Source organism: Frieseomelitta varia, unplaced genomic scaffold (assembly GCF_011392965.1).
Source record: "Frieseomelitta varia isolate USP_RPSP 00005682 unplaced genomic scaffold, Fvar_1.2 scaffold_648, whole genome shotgun sequence".
NCBI classification, from domain to species: Eukaryota; Metazoa; Arthropoda; class Insecta; order Hymenoptera; family Apidae; genus Frieseomelitta; species Frieseomelitta varia.
The window spans coordinates 476364-498015 of NW_025110421.1; the positions used below are offsets into that span (position 1 = coordinate 476364).

Sequence of the window (21652 nt, forward strand, 5' to 3'; positions counted from 1 at the left end):
TAATTATTTACTTAATAATACAATAATGTACATTATATTTATATTTAATTATACGTTTTTTGTACAGTGACATTTTACATTTTTTGTACATATATTCATATGTATATTCATTACAATATGCGCATCTATATAAACTATGTCCATGGTAAAAAGTTTGAAAACATAAAACAACCTACAATTCCATATCCTAGAAAATAGGAAAATATAAGTTTATCCTTCAAACTGTACTCCTTCTTTGTTAAGAAAAATATTTTCCATTTAGAAAATACGTTTTCCTTCTCATCATATAAATTATCATTATTATAAGATGTATAGCATATTAATAAAGCACAATACCAATATATTAAAGGACTTGCTGAACTTATTAAACGAGTACTTACTTGAATATGTACAAATAAAATACAAAAAATATTTAAAAATAAACCATGAATAACAAATACTAACATTTCAATTGGATATTTTTTTCTTTCAGTTTGTACATTATCTTCAGTATTTTTAATAAATCCTAATGTATAGAAATACTTTTTATGTTCAAAAAAAAATTCTTTTATACATTTCATCATAATATACAATATTGGAAATGCTAAGATAAAATTTGGTATTTGTTTTATTTCATAATAATTCAAAAATCCCAAATTCCAATACTTCTTTTGTATATAAGAATATGCCATTGGAATTTTTAAATGACACCATTCTACATAACTATTACCAGGTAATACTAAATTATTCATTATACCGAAATTAACAATATGTTCAGGAATAAATATTAAATTTAAGTTAGGAATGCAAAACATAAGATAATTATGTATTTGTAGTAAAATAAATGGAATTATTGATATAATTATTATATTAAACATTATACAAAAACTTTTTAAAGTGCTTGCTTTAAACATAAATTGACAGAATGTTTTTAATGAAAAGTTTGCATGTTTTTTTGAATAATCATAGGATAATTTTTGCAACTGATAATATATAGGAAAACCAATATTAATCACACCATTAGATCTTGTAAGAATGGATAAACTTATTGGAAAAGATACATATGGATCTAATTTAATGGATCTTAACATACTATAATACGTTAAATATGCAAATAAAGATTCTGAATAAGCAGCTGAAAAAAATATGGTAGCTGGATTTATGCAATACAATATTGCAGCTTTATAAGCTACATTTGTTGTTTTTAACACTGTCTTACTGAGATCATAAAATATAACAGCAGATTTTACAAAACATATAACATTAACTAACATAGCTGCAATAAGTACAGAACTATGAATATTTAACACAAAAAATATATTCTTTATGGGAACAGAAATAATTCGAATTAACAAAGGATACAATGGATAAAAAGCTAAAGTATTTTCATATGTATAACCATATTTTGCAATATGTAAAAAATATTCACCATCCCATCGTGCAAGACCGCCAAATAAAATTGTTATTAAACTGTCATATAATGAAATTTGTTCAGAATTATCAGTAGGACTTTTAAATGCATCTGCATCATGATCAGGACATAACAAATTAAAGATAAATTGTAAACTTAAGACTATTATTCTACTAATTATTGCAAACCAAAAAATTTTCCTTCGTGCTTCATACATTCTTTAATATAATATAGTAATATTTTAATTTAATATTACTTGTATTAATTATATTTATTTTATTAAAGTTCATTCCAAATTTCTTTTCAATTGTTGATATAAATGTCTAGCAAACATTTTCTTATTGCAACATATAGATAAGATTTGAAATACATTATTTATGTAAGGTATTCCTTCTTCAACCCAAAATTGTTACATGACAAGAGTGTATAGCTAAAAATAAATAGTTAAATTACATTATTTTTTTATATTATATTTTCTTTATTTTTATTACATTATTTTTCAATATATTAGTTTATCAATTATCAAACACAACAATTAATTTTTAATTAAAATTAATTTTTTTTTTATATTATAAATATGACATACCTATGAAATTAAGTTATAAATGAATTTCTTTTGTACAATGATTTATATGTTCACATCGAGGTCATCAATGCAGCATTGGATTTAAATATTCTGAAAACAGGATTATACACACTGTCATCTCTAAATGAATCAACCTTTTAATATAACAAACCTTTTACATAACAAAAGAATTTTTAAAACTTAATTTAATAATGCAATTATTCATTCAATGTTAATATCCTAATATAACAGAATAAGAATTTTATTTTTTAAAGCCATAATATACATATATACATTCTAAATTCATTTTTACAATCACAAAATCATAAATTTATTCTATATGTTTAATTCTGTATAAATGCAATATTATTGCAGATATATGTATTTTATTAGCTTTAATTTATTGTAAATATATTTTGTTACACTATACAAAAAATTAAACAATTTTTATATTAAACAAAATTTTTTATAAATTTTTATTCTCAAACATGTAGTAGAATTATTTTTTTACACCACAAACTTTTTTAGCAAAATCTACAATATGATGATCTTTTGGTGTACATTCATATTCAATATTTTCTGCATATGGCATAGGTACATCAACTCCAGTGCAACGGACAGCTGGTGCATCAAGTTGAAAAAATACTGGATTTTCCATTACTGTTGCTATAATTTCAGAACCTACTCCACACACCGGCCATCCTAATTCAACACTCATAAGTCTGTGAGTTTTTGTTACAGATTTAAAAATTGCATTCCAATCTACTGGTCTAAGAGAACGTAAATTAATCACTTCTGCTTCTATCCCTTCTCCTGCCAGAATTTCAGCTGCTTGCATTGTGTACAAAGTTGCTTGACCATGTGCAATTAAAGTAATATCTTTACCAAGTTTTTCAATTTTAGCTTTACCAATAGGTATGACAAAATCTTTATCCATAGCTTCATCTGATACAGGAAATTCCGTATTATATAGAACTTCACTTTCTAACATTATAACTGGATCAGGATCTCGAACAGCAGCTTTTAAACTACCTCTATAATCTTCACAAGTTGTTGGTGAAAGAACTTTTAAACCAGGTACACTCATGTACCATGCAGCAAAACACTGAGAATGTTGTGCTGCTAAACCTTTAGCATTCCCATTTGGTCCACGAAATACTACAGGTACAGAATATTTTCCACCAGTCATATACAAATTTTTAGCAGCACCATTTACTATTCGATCAATAGACTGCATTGCAAAATTAAATGTCATAAGTTCACATATTGGTCTTAAACCAGCAAGTGCTGCTCCAATAGCTATACCACAAAATCCAGCTTCTGTTATTGGTGTATCTATTAATCTTTTGTCACCATATTTTTTCCAAAGATCTTTTGTTATTTTATATGCACCGTCATATTGTGCAACTTCCTCTCCCAAAATAAATACTTTTTCATCTCTTGCCAATTCTTCATCAAGAGCTGCATTTAATGCATTTCTTACAGTCATATTTGTAACAGATTTAGAACTTTGCCTTTGTAAAATACATCTCTTTGATAATATACCACTTCTTAAGAAGCATATGAAATGCATTTTAAAACATAACAATATAATTGTAGCGTAATATATGTTATATATTTTAAGATTGTAAAATTTAAGCTAGAACAATAATTTTCTATTTTCCTCTTTTGTATATTATAGGTTAGGTGATATACTTGTATAACAAATTACTTATATTAAAATATTAATCTTTTGACCAATATACATTATTAGTTATTAATGACCATTTTATTGTCCAAAGGGAAAATGTTTTGCATAAAAATTTAAAGACTACATAAAACTTATTAATTTCAATATATTTTAAACTTCATCCAAAATACAAAAATATAAAATCACTTTTCCATGGCCTACTTAAAACAATTACTGTTTTTGGAAATATAAATACATATACACGGTGTTTAAAACAAATTATCAGAATAATTTGCTCATTTGCTCACTTGAGGTTTTAGAGGTCTCCTTTACTTTTACAAATAAAATGATACATTTTTTTATCTATTAATCAATATAAGAAAAACAAAAGTTCTTGTATTCATACTCTATAATATTTTTATATAGTTAATACTTTTAATGCTTTTTATTATATTATAGAGGATTAATAACTAAATTTAAAAAATGTATCAGTGGATAAAAAAATATATTATTCCACTTTAAAAAATAAAGGTAATTTTGAAACTGTTCCATCTACAAAAAGACTTCTCTGTGAACAACTTTCATTAATAAAGTCTTTTATATTTCCAAAAACAATGAAGATATTTAGGTTCTTGTTTAAGTGTCATGTCTAATATACTTATATAAGTTTCTGATAGCAATATTAATAATGTAAAACAATATTTTTGTCACCAAAATTAATGTATTTTGTTAATATCATAAAAATAAATAAGGTAATATGTATTTCATACTAATATGAAAGAATATAAAGAAGTGATATGTGTATGTACATACACCAAGTTTTTAAATCTAACCTTTTTAAAAGTACATTTCTGAGAGTATTTTATTTTAATTCTAATATATATAAAGTTTAAATTTTTATCAGTATTATTATAATTGACTACACTACCCTAAACATAAAATACCAACGAGACTTAATAAAAGCTACTTTATATTAAATTAATAATGAATAAGAATCTCACCACTAATTGTCCATGAAATCATAATTCCAGAGATAGGCACGTGTTTATCCATTCATTACTTCTATCTGTAAATCAAATCAAAAAATAAGTCTTAATTTTTCATAATTCTTTACTCTTTTTTATAAAATTACAACTTATAAATAATATAATATTTAATTTTTATTTTTATCTTTATTGACATATTATTTAACAGTATAATAAAATTCAAGTAATGAGATTTAGTGACTTAATCAAATAAACTTGATTCAAATGAAAGTTTATAGTTTCACAAATAAATTCGGCTGTTATACATATATAGGATTCGATATTTTATTAATATACTAATTTATCATTTTTATTGCATTCATGCATATTTATATAGTTCGTCATCTTAATATCTACTGCATTGAATATTTTTCATATGCTCTTATGCTCAACTGTAAATATGATGTAAAGTCTTATATATGTATAATAACATTGTGCAATAAAACCATTAATAATTCATTAAGTACTCTTACGTATTTTCAGTATGACATAATCTCGCTTTTACTATAGAAAAATATAAGTTACAATGGATAAGGTTATGTTTACAAGTGTCATAGCTTTTAATAAATTGCTAAAAACAAGTCATGAAAATACAAAAATTTCAATTAAATTTCTACATACACGTAAGTACTTTCAAAATCAAATATAACATTGAATTTAACACTAATTTAACAAATTAATTTTTAGAATTTCAAGTTCTTTTTTCAAAAAAGAATGACACAAACGAAAGTCCAAGAATGCGCGAATTTAGAAAAAAATTAAGAGAACGTACCCCTATAGGTATTTTATTTCTGTTTAAAAAATTTACAGAAATTCATGAAAATAGTATTTATAAAATAAAATTGTTTAATATGCAACAGAGAAGCTGGAAGAACTGGAAGAAGGTAAACATCCTTATCAAGAAAAAGAGCCATTGAAACCATTTCCAAATAATACTAATCCAGAAACAGGCGAAGTAGGAGGTCCACGTGGACCAGAACCAACACGATATGGTGATTGGGAAAGGAAAGGTCGTGTAACAGATTTTTAAATATATTTAGTGTACATAAAAAGTATAGTGTCTATAGAAGTGTATATAGATAAAATAGTGTATACAAATAAAAACATAACTATGCAAGTATAAAAATAAAATTTAAAAAAAACGTGTATAATATAATAATTTAAATTAAAATAAAAGAAATCATTGTATATAAAATATGTAATAAATATTCTGTTTAAACAAAAACATGTAACTTCATTCTGTTAAATATTAAATTACACACAGAATTGAATTACGTATAAAACATTTGACAACTAGAAAATTACACATATGTAGATTGCATGTATTTGCAAGAAATATGCTGTCAAAAATATAACAAAAGAATACTTTCCGAAATTAAAAAATTCTTTTTAATTACTTAAGATATTACAAATATGGATATATTGAAACTAAAGTTCGTTTTAAGATGTATTAACGTCCGTATATTCGATTCCATAAATCGAATTTCTGCAAAATCATATAATGAATATAAATCTAAAGAATTTTCAACAGGTATAAATTTCCATTTGTATAATAATAACTTTAATAACTTTACATTGGATACTTTTTTACTACAGGTAATTTATTGCGAATTAAAGAGACAAAAACTGAAAAAAAAGAATCATTAAGAATGAAACAATTTCATAGAAAATTAAAATTGCAACCCATACCTAGTAAGTGAAACTTATAATATGTAACCATAATAATAGTTGAAATTAATATGAGGGTTCACTGTTATAAATTTACATACAATTATCATAAAATAATATATAATAATAGGAATACCACCAAAAGAACGTTTCGTGGACTTAGTACTAGTGGAAACTGATCCAACTAATGGAGAACTAATAACAAATAGTGAAAAAGATCCAACAAAGTGGGGGGATTGGCAAACTGGTGGGCGAGTGAGCGACTTTTAATTCAAATTTTTGTGTAACTATTCATTTCAATATATAAGTAAAATATAAAGAAGTAACAATTTCAATTAATTTAAATCTATGAAATTTATATAATTAACTAGTAAACGTTATTTGTTAATTAATAATATTGGAAATTTCGTCTAATGTTTTACATACTAAGAGTAGTTAGTACTATGCAAAATTAAATATTTTATTCTACAATAAAATAATAATTATAACATCTTTTTTAATTTCAAAAATTAAAATAAAATTGAAATTATTAAATATTACTATAAAATACAATTATTAAAATTGCAATTTAAATTTATTTTTTTATGCTTTAATATGGCCATATTATTTAAATTATATATATTAGGCTTAATGATAGAAGAAAATAATTAGAAAACAAATAATTAAGTATAATAGAAATATTATATAAATAAAGTAATACTATATTATCAATTTTTTATAATTTTTATGAAATAATAAATAAAATATTACTTTCATTTAATAAGTAACTTGGTCATTTAAAAGTAACCAATTTCACTTTTTAATAAGAACAATCAATTTTATTTATAAATGATACAGTAACAAAAATTGTGTTTTTAGGTTCAATAAGTTAACAAAATGTAATGACACTTTTTTTTATATAAATTGATAATTAAATGCAATTGTAGACCGTAATTGTACGTTTTTAGCTTCAACATAATAAATCAAATCTCAAAATAAACAATTTATGTTACCTTCATCCATATATATAATATATTTTATAATCTAAGATTTAATAAGGAAAATTTTATCCAATTCTATGCTATAAAAAATTATTTTTATCTGTAATTATATACACTTTAATAATATTACTTATTGAAGTATTAAATCAATATCATAAAAAAATTCACAAGTAATGATTATTAAATACTTTTTATATCAAAGTTATTTTAAAAAGTAAGTGAAAATATTACGTTAAAAACGTATGATTATATGACATAAAATCAATATTCATAGATGCAATGATAGCATTTTCTATATCAGAGCATTTTCTAAAGTGCATTATTTTATATTTACAGTACAGTTCCATTTTACAGTATGAATACAGTAATTATCAAGTCACTTTCATGATGCGCGATACACAAAATACAAAATTTTTTTATGAAAAGTTAAAATTAAAAATAGCGAGATATTTACAAAGTGGTGATTCTTATAGCGTAGTATTTTCCTTCTACTCCTAACAGATCCATAGACGATGTATCGAAAATAATATGCTCATAGCATAGTTTTCGTCTAAAAAAAAAAAATTAATTTTTTGCTAAGTTGAATTGCGATAAATATATTGCAGATCTATTATTTGTCATTGAAAATCTTGTAATAAGAAAATCAATTTTTTAGTGAGCTCTAATTATAAATTGAAAATCACTAAAAAATGTGTGTTATAATTAAGTTAAATTGAGTTAAATAAGTTGAGTTGTAAAATGAAAAAAAAAGAATCTAAAAATATAAATAAACTTGTTCAAAATAATAAATCTTCAGTCTTTTATCTAGCATCGACGGACCTGAAAATTGTAGTTTTAAGGTAGCATCGAATATTAAAGATTATAAATCTTAACATGTTATAAACTATAAAGTTTTATTGATGGCTAACACATCTCGCATCATCATGTTCCTGAGTGTCCATAAGGCATTTACCACATTTCCATGGTTGCCTACACCATTGCCTAGCCATTCCGCAGGCAATTTTGTTACGTCAGGAATTTGTGTATTATCAGGATTAGCATTCATTTGTTTGTCCCAATTTGATATGTACCGATTTTCTACGTTCAACGCTTCAATATATCTGCAATTACAGTATATTTGCAGTAAAATAATAAAACATAAATTAATAAGTACAAATTAAATCACAATAAAACTACTCCATTTACTTACCGTAAGTAGGCATCTGAATGTAATACGCGACTTGGTCTTGGAGGAACAGCAACGAACATAGGTTCCGGTTGTTTAGCACCAGACATGTTACTTGTTTGTGTTGCAGCTGCTGATGTTTCTGAAAAAAAGATGAAATTATTTTAAAAAAGTTAAAAACTACTTGTAATAAATACAATCTTGAATTCGTTAAAAATAAATAACATACCTGTTTCCATTGGTGGCAATATCGTTGGACCTTTTGATGCCATATAGTTTCTGTAACAAAAAGTGTAAATAGAAACTTAGGCTATAATATAAATTTAAAAATGTCGGTTTCTTATACAGCATTTTGACATCATACTTGCTTCTTTCCGAAGGAGGTATTATACGTCCATTTGATTTAAGGATATGCACTTCCTTGACATGCCTTGCAAGTCTTTGTACACTTGGAAATGGAGGTACAGATTTTTTCGTACGACCACAGCCACGCCATTGACATTGGAATTCTACATCTATTAAAACATATATTTCAAAAATTGAAATTTGTTTATACTGATATATAAAATAATACAGAGTAGAAGCTACACTTACCGCTTGCAGCATTAATAAAAGACGACTGAACATGCCCATTTTGTTCTGCGATACAATGGTCGATACAATCGGTCATATCTTCAAATTGCCAGTCACAATTATCCCAGCAACATTCATAAACTACATCTTGTAAAGCGTTAGTCCCTACTGAAACATTATTTCCTTTAAGTTGCCCACCGTCTTCATTCATTTTAATTGCTCTTTCTTCCCAAGCTTGTTTTTCTCCTGCTGGTAATTTTCTCCACTGAAATATAAAAAATATTTATTTAATTACACTTTTTCTAAAATAACATTTGGACATTTCTTAAAAATTTCTCAAACCTCCTTCATGATTAAATATGAAATGATAAGAAATTAATCTCAATAATAGATACTTTCCTATTGAGTTATATAAATAATCTATACAATATATCAGTTTAATAACATACTATGCTAAAAATCTATCATAAATAAATTATAAGTAAAAATTATGAAATATTTTGATATTCCGATTAATTTATATTGTATATAATTTATATTTAAAAAGTATATTTTTAAAATGTTAATAACAATAATTTTGTCATATATATTTGTGTCATATGTAAAAGAAAAATGAAGCATGCAGAATAATTTTTCGGAATATTTCAGCAGTTCGGTAAATTTTTTTATAATATTATATTTAGATTGTATCTGCATACTTTCCTCTTCTTCAATAAATTCTTATAATAAAATAAAAATCAACAGTAAAAAATAAATAAATACCTCGTTACCAACAATTCTGCTAATCTCCCCAAAAGATGATTCAGGATTGTTTTGTGTAATCTGCGTTCGCATTTTACTCGAATATAAAATATAGCCCGTAACTAATTTCTTTCCCGCCGTTTTCTAAACAGAAGAAAACACAAATTTTAATATCATCGTCTTATAAAAACGAATATTGATATTATACCTTTAAAATGTCTAATTGTTGTTCTAATGTTAGATAACAAAGTTTAAACGGTGCAAAAACAAAAAATATATATGCTGGCATATTTTTTTAAACAAAAATAAAATGAAATAAATAAAATGCGATATATGAACAAGTTATAAGCAAATAATGTCACGATAAGGCCTACCTTTTTAGTCGACACAGGTGTCTGAGTATTGGAGAGCACCGGTTGAGCTTCTGCAGATCCAACGGACGGTGGACCACCAGCGTCCATGCTGTCCTCCCCAACTCCTACTCCTACTCCCACTCCTAATCCTACTCCCATGCCTAGTACATCGGGTTCCAGCTTCGGTAACAATGGTGATGCTTCCTATACCATTTATGTTATGTTACGTTCATTATCCGTTACCGAATGTAATAGGAATGTTTCTTTTTTTAATTCTAGAGTGATGTAACAATTTTGTATAATATTATTAACTAAACAAATTTTTTTTGACTATAAATATCGCGATATTTATATAAATATTACTAATTCTTACAATCTCTCATTGCAAGTTTTTATTTAATCATTATTTCATCTGATTAAATATTGTAATATACTGGGCATTATTTGTAGGAGGAGATCTGCTGTAGTACTATATAACATAACATAACTTCTCAATATTTCAATTGAATTCCTCATAAATGCTTTAAATCTTGTAGGTATTTAGATATTAGTACTGTATGCATTCCACTTAAAGCATAATGCTTCATTTTTATATTATTTGGGTTAGAGTGACATGGAAGCGAGACTTTTTGGTGGTATTCTACATATATCATATATGTATATACATACATGTATTAGAGATAAACCCAACAGGTGCTCTGAATTTAAATCCATTAAAAATAATATCTAGTCCTACATAACCATTATATAGAAGAATAGAATCTCAAAAAATATATTATGTAAAATAAAAAAATATATATACATAACAAAAATAAGAGAAAGAAAAAATGAATATGCCGGCATAAAATGAGAAACATGCTTAGATACAAATTGATACAAAACCTGTATCACATGCAAGTCATATGTAACAAAATATGTAACAATGATAAAGTTGTACAATAACTTTTAAGATGAACAATTTGCATATGAGCTTGCGTGTGATTGTTAGAAAACATGCATCTTTGTTGCATTGTTAACCGAAAGATAAAAATTTATAAATAGAAATTACCATCTCAAATTGAGTTGAACTAGGAGTAACAGACTTGATTTGATTTTGCGTCTGAGCCACATCGCCCGGAACCTATAACACACACATCACATGCAAAGCAATGATATTCAGTTAGTTGCATATCAAATAACAGGCATATCAAATAACATATCGTTATCAAATTTTTTGCATAGAATATTATTTAAATGCTTAAATTTCATACGAACCTTAGCTGGATTAATAGGTCTTCGGAAAAAGTAGATTTCATCTTCAGTTACTGCTGAACTATGATTAAATTTTTTTAAACCTTCTTGTCCAAGTTTTTTCATAAGACTTTTACTTTCATCATATAACGATTCACAAATATATACATCATCTTCTGGAATTTCCGTCGGTCGACCTATATAAATATATAAATTTTTATAAAACTATAATAATTTTTTAAAATATAAGTTAGTATTTTTTGTTTTATAATTGTTTGGTTATTTTATAATTATTTTCTTATATACTCACTACAAATGTACTCTCCGTAGTCGAGGACGACACATTTTCCAACAATAGCCACAATAGGATGAGTGCCATCAACTGTAGATAGAAATAATTCTTGTTTATAAAATAACTTAGTAGGCGTATGTGGTACTTCTGCAGGCATTAACAACCATGGGCCTTTAAAATAACACTTTCCACTGAAAAAAATTAATTATTTACAATAAATGTTAAAAATAAAATAAAATGTTAAAAATGTTAATATGCAGTTTATAATAAAAAGTATATTACATACTCTTTCGTCGACCATATAGCATCAATTTGTGCTATTTGTTGTCTACCTCCATCTGTTGCTACATAAACAAAGTCTCCAGTTTTTACAGAACCCGCACATGTACTATATTGTTCATAATACGTATTTTCCGTATCATCTGGATTATATAATATCACGTTCTAAAAATACAGATATATGATATATAATATATAATATCTTTTCTAGTTGTAATACATCGATTTCACTTACAGGTCTTTCTTTTTCTGTCAATTTTTCTCCTTCCTCTAATTCAGCAATTTCTTCTTTATGTTTTTCTAGTCTTTCCTTATATACTGATATTACTCGCTTTGGTTCTAGTGGTTTCTCTCTTGGAATTAATTTTAAATGATCTGGATCAAAATTCCAGACTTTAATTTTTTTAAAAGCCCTTGCTTTTGTAGAATATCGTGATTCACATACATAAACATCTTTTTCTAAGAAACCGTCGGGTTGCATTCTAAAATAATCCTTAACACTTAATACACAACACCTTCCAGCTACTTTGGCCAATGGTACAGCTACATGTGCATCACTTTTAAATAATTCTTTGTCAAGGAATTTCCTTGATGCTACATGATAAGTTTCACTTGGTCTATAAAATAAATTCCCATATAACATTTGTTGGCCTTCTGCATTTGTCCACAAACGTTCTATAAGAACCACACTATATTCCATGCCTCGTTCTGTAGGTTCTACATATGCAAAGTCTCCAGCTCTATATACTTCTTGATTAAAACTCATTGACCCACCATTATCACTATTACTTCCCTCAGTGTTAGTGTTTGTTTCAGAATCCTAAATAAACAAAATAAATATTTAATATTTTAAAATTGAATATTTTCTTTCATTATTATAAATTGACTATTATAGAATTAAATTTTATATAACATATACTTTTGTCTCATTGCCATCACAGCTTTCATCCTCATTAGGTAATGACAGTTCTTGTTGTTGTTTAACACGCTTTAATTCTGCAACTTGTGCAGAAAGATCAAGAAGTGTATAGTTAAGTGCTGGCGAGTGTAATAAATCTCCCCCACGTGTTACTTCATCACGGGTACGTAAAAAAAATGCTTGAAGTTCTACACTATCTTCAAAAGGTTGCGAATCTGTACGTGATAATCTTCTAGCTCTTTCTAAACATGTAAATACATCTTCTTGGAAACGATCTAACCGCTTATATACTCCACGATCTAATCTTCTTTTAATTAAATCCAATGATAATCCTCGTATTCTAATATTAAATTATTCATATTGTATTAATAGTATAAAATAAAATTATTAAGTAACATTTATTTAAATTAGAAGTATTACATACTTTTTTCCATCGACTATATCATGTTCTGGAAGTTCTGCCATTGAATCTGAATAACATCTTCCTTCTTCATCTTGATGATTATAAAGAGCAGTAAAGATAGTTGCTAATATTTCTTGAACTGCAGCTGATACATCTGGTACACTTTCTTCATCTTCACTTAATTGTAATTTTGTTTGAAGAACTAATCTTTGTAAAATTAAAGCATCCTATAACATGATTTCAATAGATTGTAAATTATATTTAAAATACATTAATACCAATAAATATTGTTTAAATTAATATATTAACAAATAAAATTTGTAAAAAGAAAATTAAATGAATAATATTCTAAAAAGAATAGTTGTTTACTTCTGTTTCATTCTTCTTGCATTTTTTTGATAAACGTTGATCTACTTCCTTGTCTCTCATTAAACGAATAAAACAAGGACGAACTTTTAATGCCTTTTGTATAGAAACATTATTTTCGTCGTTAATATTTCCTTGTTCAAACATTCTGAACAACAATATAATATATATGTATAAAAAGCTTGCAAACTTATAAGTTTCACAGATATTCACTGAACACTTTTCCATGTGTTTAATTTATGATTATTATTTTGATAAAATTGCATACTTGTATCAGTTTTATTATTATATTTATTCACAGACAAAAGTCACTTATTATTCTATAAAATCCTTATAAAGAACGTATGAAACGACAAAGCTACAAGAGAAGCTAACTTCACGTAACCTCAAAAACTATAACCGTAAACAGATCGAGCTTTCCATGTTTTAGCGCGAAATTTCAATTGAATTTTTGACTTCCATATTATTCTTATATATTCATTATAACTATAAGAATTACTTTAAATTAAATTAAAATATAAATTAAAAATAGAATATTTTTCGATATTTGCAAAAAAAAAAAAAAAGAAATCATAAAAATTACCTGAACAATTACTGAATGGTCATTATCTTCTTAAATAATTTTTTTTTAAAATAAAAGTTGAAACATTAAGAACATTTTAACAATGATTATATATAACATTTTTTCTTTTAAAAATTAAACTAATAACTTGATAAAAATTTTATTTTAAATAAGTATTTTAAAAATGTATAAATGTACATGCATATCAATATACAAACCTTATATATTTGTGAATCAGGTTCATTATACTTGCAAGCATTATCAAACATTAATATGAAATCTGATACAAGTTCATCCAAATTCTCATATCCATTATTCTTTAAAGTGGATGCTATTTTTTCCATATTCATTGGCTGTTTAATAACTTCATAATAATCAGGATATTCATTTTTATTTGGCAATTTCATAAAAATTAAAGATAACTGCCTCCCTTTTATGTCGTGATAATCTTTTATAGTATCATACATAGTTTTCAATTTTTGTAAATGTAGTGGCACAACTTTCTTAGGTCTCCTATGTATTATAAAAAGATACATGTAATATATTAAATAAAATATATATAATACATTTACAAATTATTATTGATTACGATATTTTTTACGAAATTAGTTCAATATTTTTATAATTATATTATATTGGGTTATTTTAACTCAATTTGTAAATCGCTTGTTGTTACAGTTTATCATTTTATTGTATCTTTTTATTGTATCGTTCAATAAAATAATTAAATTTTATTATTTTTAAACAATAATAAAATAGTGCTAAGAAATAATAATAACAAAATTTATTACTAATCTTTGTCAATATGAAGCACAATGACTTGACATCATTGCTCAAGCAACTGGTATTTGAAGATTAAAATACTACATACCCAACGTTTCTAGTAGGAGTAGATGCACTTGACTTTGTAGGTTTAGGTATTTCAGGTAAAGGACCTAATTCTTTTACTTTATCCATTAGAACTCTCTCAAGAGTATTTGCATCTTCATATATTAAAGAACCTTCTTCATTGTATTGACGACAATTATTAAACATTAACTAAAATGAAATCAATGTAAAATATATTAGTCAAATATAATAATATAAAAAATATACCTTAAAATCTTGTATTAATTCGTTTTCACTTTGATATTTTTCTGCCTTAATATTAGCCTCGATGGCTAACATATCAATTGGTTCTGCTATTACTTGATAATAATCTGGATACAATTTTTTAGAGGGCTTTTCCATAAACATTAACATTGGTTGTCGACCATCTTCACACTATAATATAATAAATTCTGTATTGTTAAGCTTCAGTTTCAACAATTGAAATTGGAATTACTTACAACGTATTCTATAACACATTTAACTAGTGCATACAATCTTTTCTTCAATGGTATATTGTCTTTATATTTTCCACGTGTCAACAGATTTGAAGCACGTTTAATAAGCTTAGGTTGATGAGAACTATTCTCGAATTCACTATCTGAATCTGAATCCTATAAATACAATGTAAAAAACACATAAAAAATTCAAATAAAATACTTAATATAACAAATCTTCTAATTTAAAATTTGCATTAGTAATTCATACAAATTGAAAATTGTTTATTTACTATATTGTTAATGTTATTTATTGAATAAAAAATAAATAACTTTATTAATATTAAAAATATAAAATTTTTAAAGGGAATAATATATCTTTACTAGAATAAAATTTTGTTTACCTGATCAAATTCTAATAGTTCTTGTACTTTTTCTTGCATAATTTTTTGTAATTTTACAGCGCTCTGTGTGTGAAACATTGATGTAAATAAATAATATATATTAAAAACATAAAATTCTTAAATTAATATTTAATACCTTATATAGTCTAGATGTATGAATATTATACTTTTTTGCATTTTCAAACATAATATTCATATCACCAGCTACTTCACTCACAGTACCATATTCACCTTTCTACAAAAATTATGGATTAAACAAGAATAACTTACAAGATATCAAAATTTATATTTTTACTAATTACCTTTATCTTAGTACGAATTTGTAATAAAGAAATAGGATTTTTTATCGTTTTGTAATAATCAGGATATAACCTTTTTGATGGCAGTTTCCAAAAATATTCACTCATTCTAACTCCTTATAAAAAAAGTTATTCAATATTATTATTGTAAAATGTCTTTGATTGTCAATATTATATTTTAGAAAGGTATTTCATACAGTACCTTGATTATTAGGTGCTGTTCTGATAGTTTGAAATAATTGCCATTGTGGATTATCAGCTTCTTCAGTTTCCGCAGGTTCTTCTTCTTCATCATCACTTTCTTCGTCTTCATCAGGTAATGTTGCAGTTTGAGCTATTAAAGATTGTGCCATAGTACGACTTCCTCTTTTACTTCTTGTTGACGGTGCGGTTGTTGCAATTTTCGGAACAGTACTGCTTAATCCAATATCTTGCTTTCTTGCTGCTGCAGTAATGATCTTCTTTAAAAGCTTTGCATCTTTGTAAATTTGAGAACCAGGTTCATTAAATTGACAAGCATTACGACACATTAGCATTAAATCTTTTTCCATATCTGTAATGCTACTATAGGCTCCTTCTTGAATTTTTCGTGCAACTGTTTTTAAATCTACTGGTGTTTCAATTACATCATAATATTCTGGATATAACTGAAAACATAAAATTCGTCATATAATAAATTTGTTTAAATCAACAATATATTAATATTTCATCAATAAGAATTTTCAAACTTTTTTAGATGGTTTAAGTTGAAACATTGTATGCAATGGTCTATTATTATCAGTTGGATCTGTTGCTGTCATAACTGCTGCAAATAAATCTTCGAATTGTTGCATTGTCTCTTCATCGGGATTTGTAGAACTTTCAGATGTATCTTCTGCATCTTCTTGTTTCGTTGTAACTTTCCTAGCCTGTATAATTAACATTACATTATTACATTTATAGATTAACTATTGTATATAATTACATTTTTACTGACCAGTCGTCCTACTTTTAAAATAAGTTTTCCTTTAGGTTCTGGATCTTCATATTCTTCCATAATACGATTTTTTGTATTTATACATAATTCCCAAAGTTCAGTGGCATCTTTATATTCAGGAGATGTACGCTATTTCGAAATAGTATTAGTAGTTAACTTAAATATTAACCTAAGATAATATTTTGTTTTATATGCTCTTGCAAAAATCAATATATATTACCATATAAAAGGCTTTTGCATTATTAACCATGAGTTGAATATCAGCTGCTAAATCATCCATGTCCCTGTATTCATCGGTTTTTAGTTTCTGCTGAACCTTTAGTAGGTCTATAGGATTTGTTACAACTTCATAATAACCTGGTTCTTGTCTACGTTTAGGCACACGTATAAATGCATCACATAATAATGTTCCATCTTCTTTCTTTTGATTACGTAGAACATCATATAACTGTTGGCACAGGTCACTCTAAATATTTAATAAAATAAATATTAACGTTAGGCCAATCATTGAAATTTTTATTGAAAGTGATTTCAACTTACAGGATCTATTTTTTTCCGTCTCTTTGTTGGTTCAGGTGGTATATCATCACCATCATCTTCTGTGCCTCGACTTGCAACTGAAGATGTTCTACGGCGCTTGTTCATCTTGAACAATCTTAAAAATCATGCAAAATAAATGTATGCACAAATGAACATACATTAATACTTCATATCAATATGGAACTATTGTATTACAATTTCACATCTAAGTCATGATGCCAATGTAAAGGATATACACAGAAATGATTAACTACATGTTATGCCTGGCTAATACAATGTAATTATATCACTTGAATGCACAAAACCAAAATATGGATAGAGATTTTATAAAAAAGAATTTCATATACAATATATCAATTTACTAAGTATTACTTTACAAAGAAATTCCTTAGCGTACGTATTAAGTATGAAAATAATCGAGATACACAACTGCAGCTAAGAAAATTTCGCCGCCATGATATGTCGCCACTGTGCTTCAAAATGCACAAATATACAGCATTTCAATTTTTTAACGTAATGCTGTAAATAAATTCATCTTGATTGAAATTTGGTATAAAAACTACAAAACGTTCACACTTGAATAACCGATGAAACAACTAAGAAGTACCACAGAAGTTTGTAACGTATCATCAAAGTAAAATTTGCCGCCATATCAAAACCTCACTGTATCTTTAACTCTGTTCATTCACAAATATCATCATTTTATCTTCTGAGGCACTGGTGTTATCATTCTCTGAAATTCTCACCTGTCGTTAAAATTTGTATAAAAAGTTTTTCATTAGTATACAACATGTAAAACAAAAGCGTTACAAATGTATTACACTTTTCATCTGCAACGCACGATGACACACGACTTGGCTAACGCCATGCCGTAAGCAACCGCGGGTTTATAATCACACGAATTGTACGATCCTATAGCCAGAAATAGAGACTACTTCATATGTCCTTTCCTATATAAATTTACTTAGTCGATAAGGTAGATACATTTTAAACATTTCCACATATGTACATATTTTATAAAATGTATCCTTTAATATCCCTGTAATCCCTATATAATAGATAGAAATATATGTATGTCTAACGAAAGTATTGCAAAGACTATTACAATGAATGACCTAATAAAAGATTTTTCATACAGAAGAAAATACTTTTGAAATAAATAATTATGTTTTGGTATTATAGTTGTTCAGAACTTATAACAATGTATTTATATTATATTTTACCAACTCTGCATTGTTTACTCCACTGTTGAAAAAACTATCCATTTTTAATTACATTCTAACATAATAATTCGCTATATAATAATGATACAATAACTATGATTTCTATTTTGACAATTTAGCACAATTTTCATACATCACAAATAGTATATAAATGAAGAAAAAGAATTCAATCCACAAAAAAAAGATCTTTTTTATGGATTTTTATAATTATTTATAATTATGATATAATGTTAACTACGTATACACATATGAATTATATAAAAGTAAATTGTGTATTAAAATCAAACTTTTCCTTAATTTTTCTAAGATTACACTGCTACAAAAAAATTAAAAACCGAACTGCTTTTAATGTGTACTAACTGTTGCTATTTAAAAATCGATTGTTATGTATCGATAGTTTAAAGTTCGATACTTAACACAATAATGCATAACATTGTATGACTATATGTGTAACTGTGATTTAACCACCCTGGTCGCCATTTCGATTCTTCTGGAATTGGGCTTGCCAAAGAACGTAAGTTTTTACGTAATAAATTTACATTATTTTGTGTGATTGATAAATATTATAATGATAAGCAAACATGCAATTTTAATGTAATAAATTACTATGCTACTGCAATAAATGTAAATGTATTTTGTTAAATAAATTTTTTAATAAAAGATGCTATTTGGTTGTTAGATAACCAAAAGGTATGGCGATCAATGTGTGATATTATCTCAAAATATAAATTCGACGTGAGGAACTATGTCATCTAGAATTATTAATATTTATTCTTATAATTTTATGTAACAATCAAATTTATATTTGCACTTGAAATTTATTTCACTGAAACATTTCTTCAATCATAAATCATGGAAAATTGGATATATATATATATATAAAATAAGATTTACATTCAATTGCAATGTATTTTAACATACATTAATTAAATCGACATTACAACTTATACTTAAAACTATAGTGAGAAAAATTTTGTTTCATTTTTATTTTATAACTATTAAATTTTATTTAATTATTGTATGTGTATAACATGTTACTGTATATTTGATATCATCATATTAAATAATATTAATTTTAGAACACAATGGCAAACAAAGTATTGCTATCTTGCTTACGACAAACAGCTCCAAAGTATGCAAATTCCATTCGTTGTTTATCAGGAGTACCTGATATACCTGATAAAATTGGCAATAGAGATGTAGTAGGTCATGGATGGAATGGAGAAGCAGCTTACTTAGATCGATGTGATTTTCCATTACCTGCAATTCGTTTCAAAGCAAATACTCCTGATATAGTGGTAATTATTATACTTACAGCATTTTAAACATAATTTATAAAATTTAGTCTTTAAATATTATTTTGTAACCAATTTATATCTTATTTAACATTATCTTTATCCAGGCACTGCGGGAGAAAGAGAAAGGTGATTGGAAAAAATTATCAATAGATGAAAAAAAAGCATTATATCGAGCCAGTTTTCGTCAAACATTTAGTGAATTCCAGGCTCCAAATGGAGAATGGAAAGGAGCCCTTGGATTAGCTCTTATTGGTGTAGCTTTTAGTATTTGGGTAATAATGTTTCTCAAAGTTTTTGGTGAGTTTAAAAATGTATAATACATTTATTCACATACATTCAAAAAATATATTTCTTAATATAATTTACAAATTAAATAATTAATTATAATTTTATAAAGTTTTTAACATTTTATTATGACAAAATATCATTATAAATAGGATTAAAATATAAAATTGAGAAATTTGCGTTATTAGAATTAACATTTAATATTTTAGGTAAATTAATCATAGAAAGTATTTTATTTTAAGTATATAAACATTTAAATTTTTTACTTGTTTAATGTTATATAATGTGGAATCTTGCAGCATATCCACCATTACCAGAATCATTTAATTTGGAAAATAGACTTGCACAACTGGAACGTATGCAACTACTTGAAGTCAACCCTATCAGTGGAATTAGTGCAAAAAAATAAATTTAACTTATGTTTAGAAATGTAGTAAAAAAATACAGTGTATTGTATACACGAAATTGTTTAATATAATTATTCTGTGTAAGATTAATAGGAAAACATTTTAATAAATTAAATAATTCTCTTGAAATAAAATTTTATTATACAATATTTGTATATGTTCAGTCATAGATATTTGTATTAGTAACAGGATTTCTATCTATTTTAACGTCCATTGCTTTTTCAATTATTATCGAGTATGCAATGTATTCATGTATTCATATTGGATATCGATATTTCATTCGTAAATATTCCTCTTTTTTTTTCATCAAATCTCAGTCCTGATATCCTGGGTTATGAATGCTTAATTAAATAACAGGGTATATATTTTATGATACATAAAAATATTACGATTTAATGATATTATTTACTTAATAATATAATTAAGTAAAAGTGTTCTATTTTTATTTCCATTATCTTTTATAGTTAAAATTCTTTTTTAATTATGTAAACTTTATTACTTAAGATACTTAACATTGGATTATACAAAAAAAAAAAAAAATTAACTATCGTTACATCACGATATTTAATTTAAAGATATAAATAATGTAACGAAAAATTTTAATATCTTATTTTCGTTAAAATTTGTTAAACGTAGGAAACATTTTAATTCTAAATCTAATTTTAAATATGACGTTTAATAAACTCTAATTATATTATTTAAAATTAGAGAGATAATAACAATGATACAAAAAACT

General features: G+C 25.5%; 5 protein-coding genes across 25 annotated transcripts; 3 read left to right on the forward strand and 2 right to left on the reverse strand.

Moving 5' to 3' along the window:
- Positions 1-2: 2 nt before the first annotated feature.
- On the reverse strand, positions 3-11335 carry LOC122534888 (pyruvate dehydrogenase E1 component subunit beta, mitochondrial-like). 12 transcript variants are annotated; one of them, XM_043665937.1, is made up of 5 exons: positions 6339-6454; positions 4629-4690; positions 2250-2252; positions 1977-2066; positions 3-1820 (listed from the first exon to the last, which is right to left on the reverse strand). In XM_043665937.1, exon 5 carries the CDS (start codon positions 1605-1607, stop codon positions 135-137), a length of 1473 nt encoding a protein of 490 aa, XP_043521872.1. In that variant the 5' UTR covers positions 1608-1820; positions 1977-2066; positions 2250-2252; positions 4629-4690; positions 6339-6454; the 3' UTR covers positions 3-134. The 12 variants fall into 12 exon arrangements, with proteins under 12 accessions (XP_043521872.1, XP_043521873.1, XP_043521871.1 ...); XM_043665938.1 differs by lacking the exon at positions 6339-6454 and adding an exon at positions 5271-5317; XM_043665936.1 differs by lacking the exon at positions 2250-2252 and having other exon boundaries at positions 4626-4690; positions 6454-6472.
- Positions 5176-19814, forward strand: LOC122534890 (succinate dehydrogenase assembly factor 4, mitochondrial-like). Of its 2 annotated transcripts, XM_043665948.1 has the most exons (4): positions 5176-5272; positions 5337-5429; positions 5510-5706; positions 19791-19814. In XM_043665948.1, exons 1-3 carry the CDS (start codon positions 5176-5178, stop codon positions 5677-5679), a joined length of 360 nt encoding a protein of 119 aa, XP_043521883.1. In that variant the 3' UTR covers positions 5680-5706; positions 19791-19814. The 2 variants fall into 2 exon arrangements, with proteins under 2 accessions (XP_043521883.1, XP_043521882.1); XM_043665947.1 differs by lacking the exon at positions 19791-19814 and having other exon boundaries at positions 5510-5809.
- Positions 6054-6790, forward strand: LOC122534891. The gene is made up of 3 exons (XM_043665949.1): positions 6054-6180; positions 6246-6341; positions 6448-6790. The coding sequence occupies exons 1-3, from the start codon at positions 6063-6065 to the stop codon at positions 6585-6587; spliced, it is 354 nt and encodes a 117-aa protein (XP_043521884.1). The 5' UTR covers positions 6054-6062; the 3' UTR covers positions 6588-6790.
- On the reverse strand, positions 7108-18599 carry LOC122534887 (protein polybromo-1). Of its 9 annotated transcripts, none has more exons than XM_043665926.1 (28): positions 18525-18599; positions 17704-17818; positions 17384-17629; positions 17164-17292; positions 16916-17095; positions 16390-16834; positions 16191-16303; positions 16025-16123; positions 15889-15951; positions 15509-15661; positions 15276-15443; positions 15052-15218; positions 14399-14693; positions 13622-13714; positions 13274-13479; positions 12850-13189; positions 12166-12750; positions 11938-12095; positions 11670-11842; positions 11384-11556; positions 11178-11249; positions 10151-10333; positions 9798-9920; positions 9057-9300; positions 8827-8977; positions 8692-8741; positions 8487-8604; positions 7108-8397 (listed from the first exon to the last, which is right to left on the reverse strand). In XM_043665926.1, the coding sequence occupies exons 2-28, from the start codon at positions 17806-17808 to the stop codon at positions 8181-8183; spliced, it is 5049 nt and encodes a 1682-aa protein (XP_043521861.1). In that variant the 5' UTR covers positions 17809-17818; positions 18525-18599; the 3' UTR covers positions 7108-8180. The 9 variants fall into 9 exon arrangements, with proteins under 9 accessions (XP_043521861.1, XP_043521858.1, XP_043521860.1 ...); XM_043665923.1 differs by having other exon boundaries at positions 18450-18594; XM_043665925.1 differs by lacking the exon at positions 18525-18599 and adding an exon at positions 17899-18087.
- Positions 19283-21041, forward strand: LOC122534889. Its single transcript, XM_043665946.1, has 4 exons — positions 19283-19440; positions 20006-20224; positions 20329-20521; positions 20809-21041. Exons 1-4 carry the CDS (start codon positions 19372-19374, stop codon positions 20916-20918), a joined length of 591 nt encoding a protein of 196 aa, XP_043521881.1. The 5' UTR covers positions 19283-19371; the 3' UTR covers positions 20919-21041.
- The last annotated feature ends 611 nt before the right edge of the window (positions 21042-21652 follow it).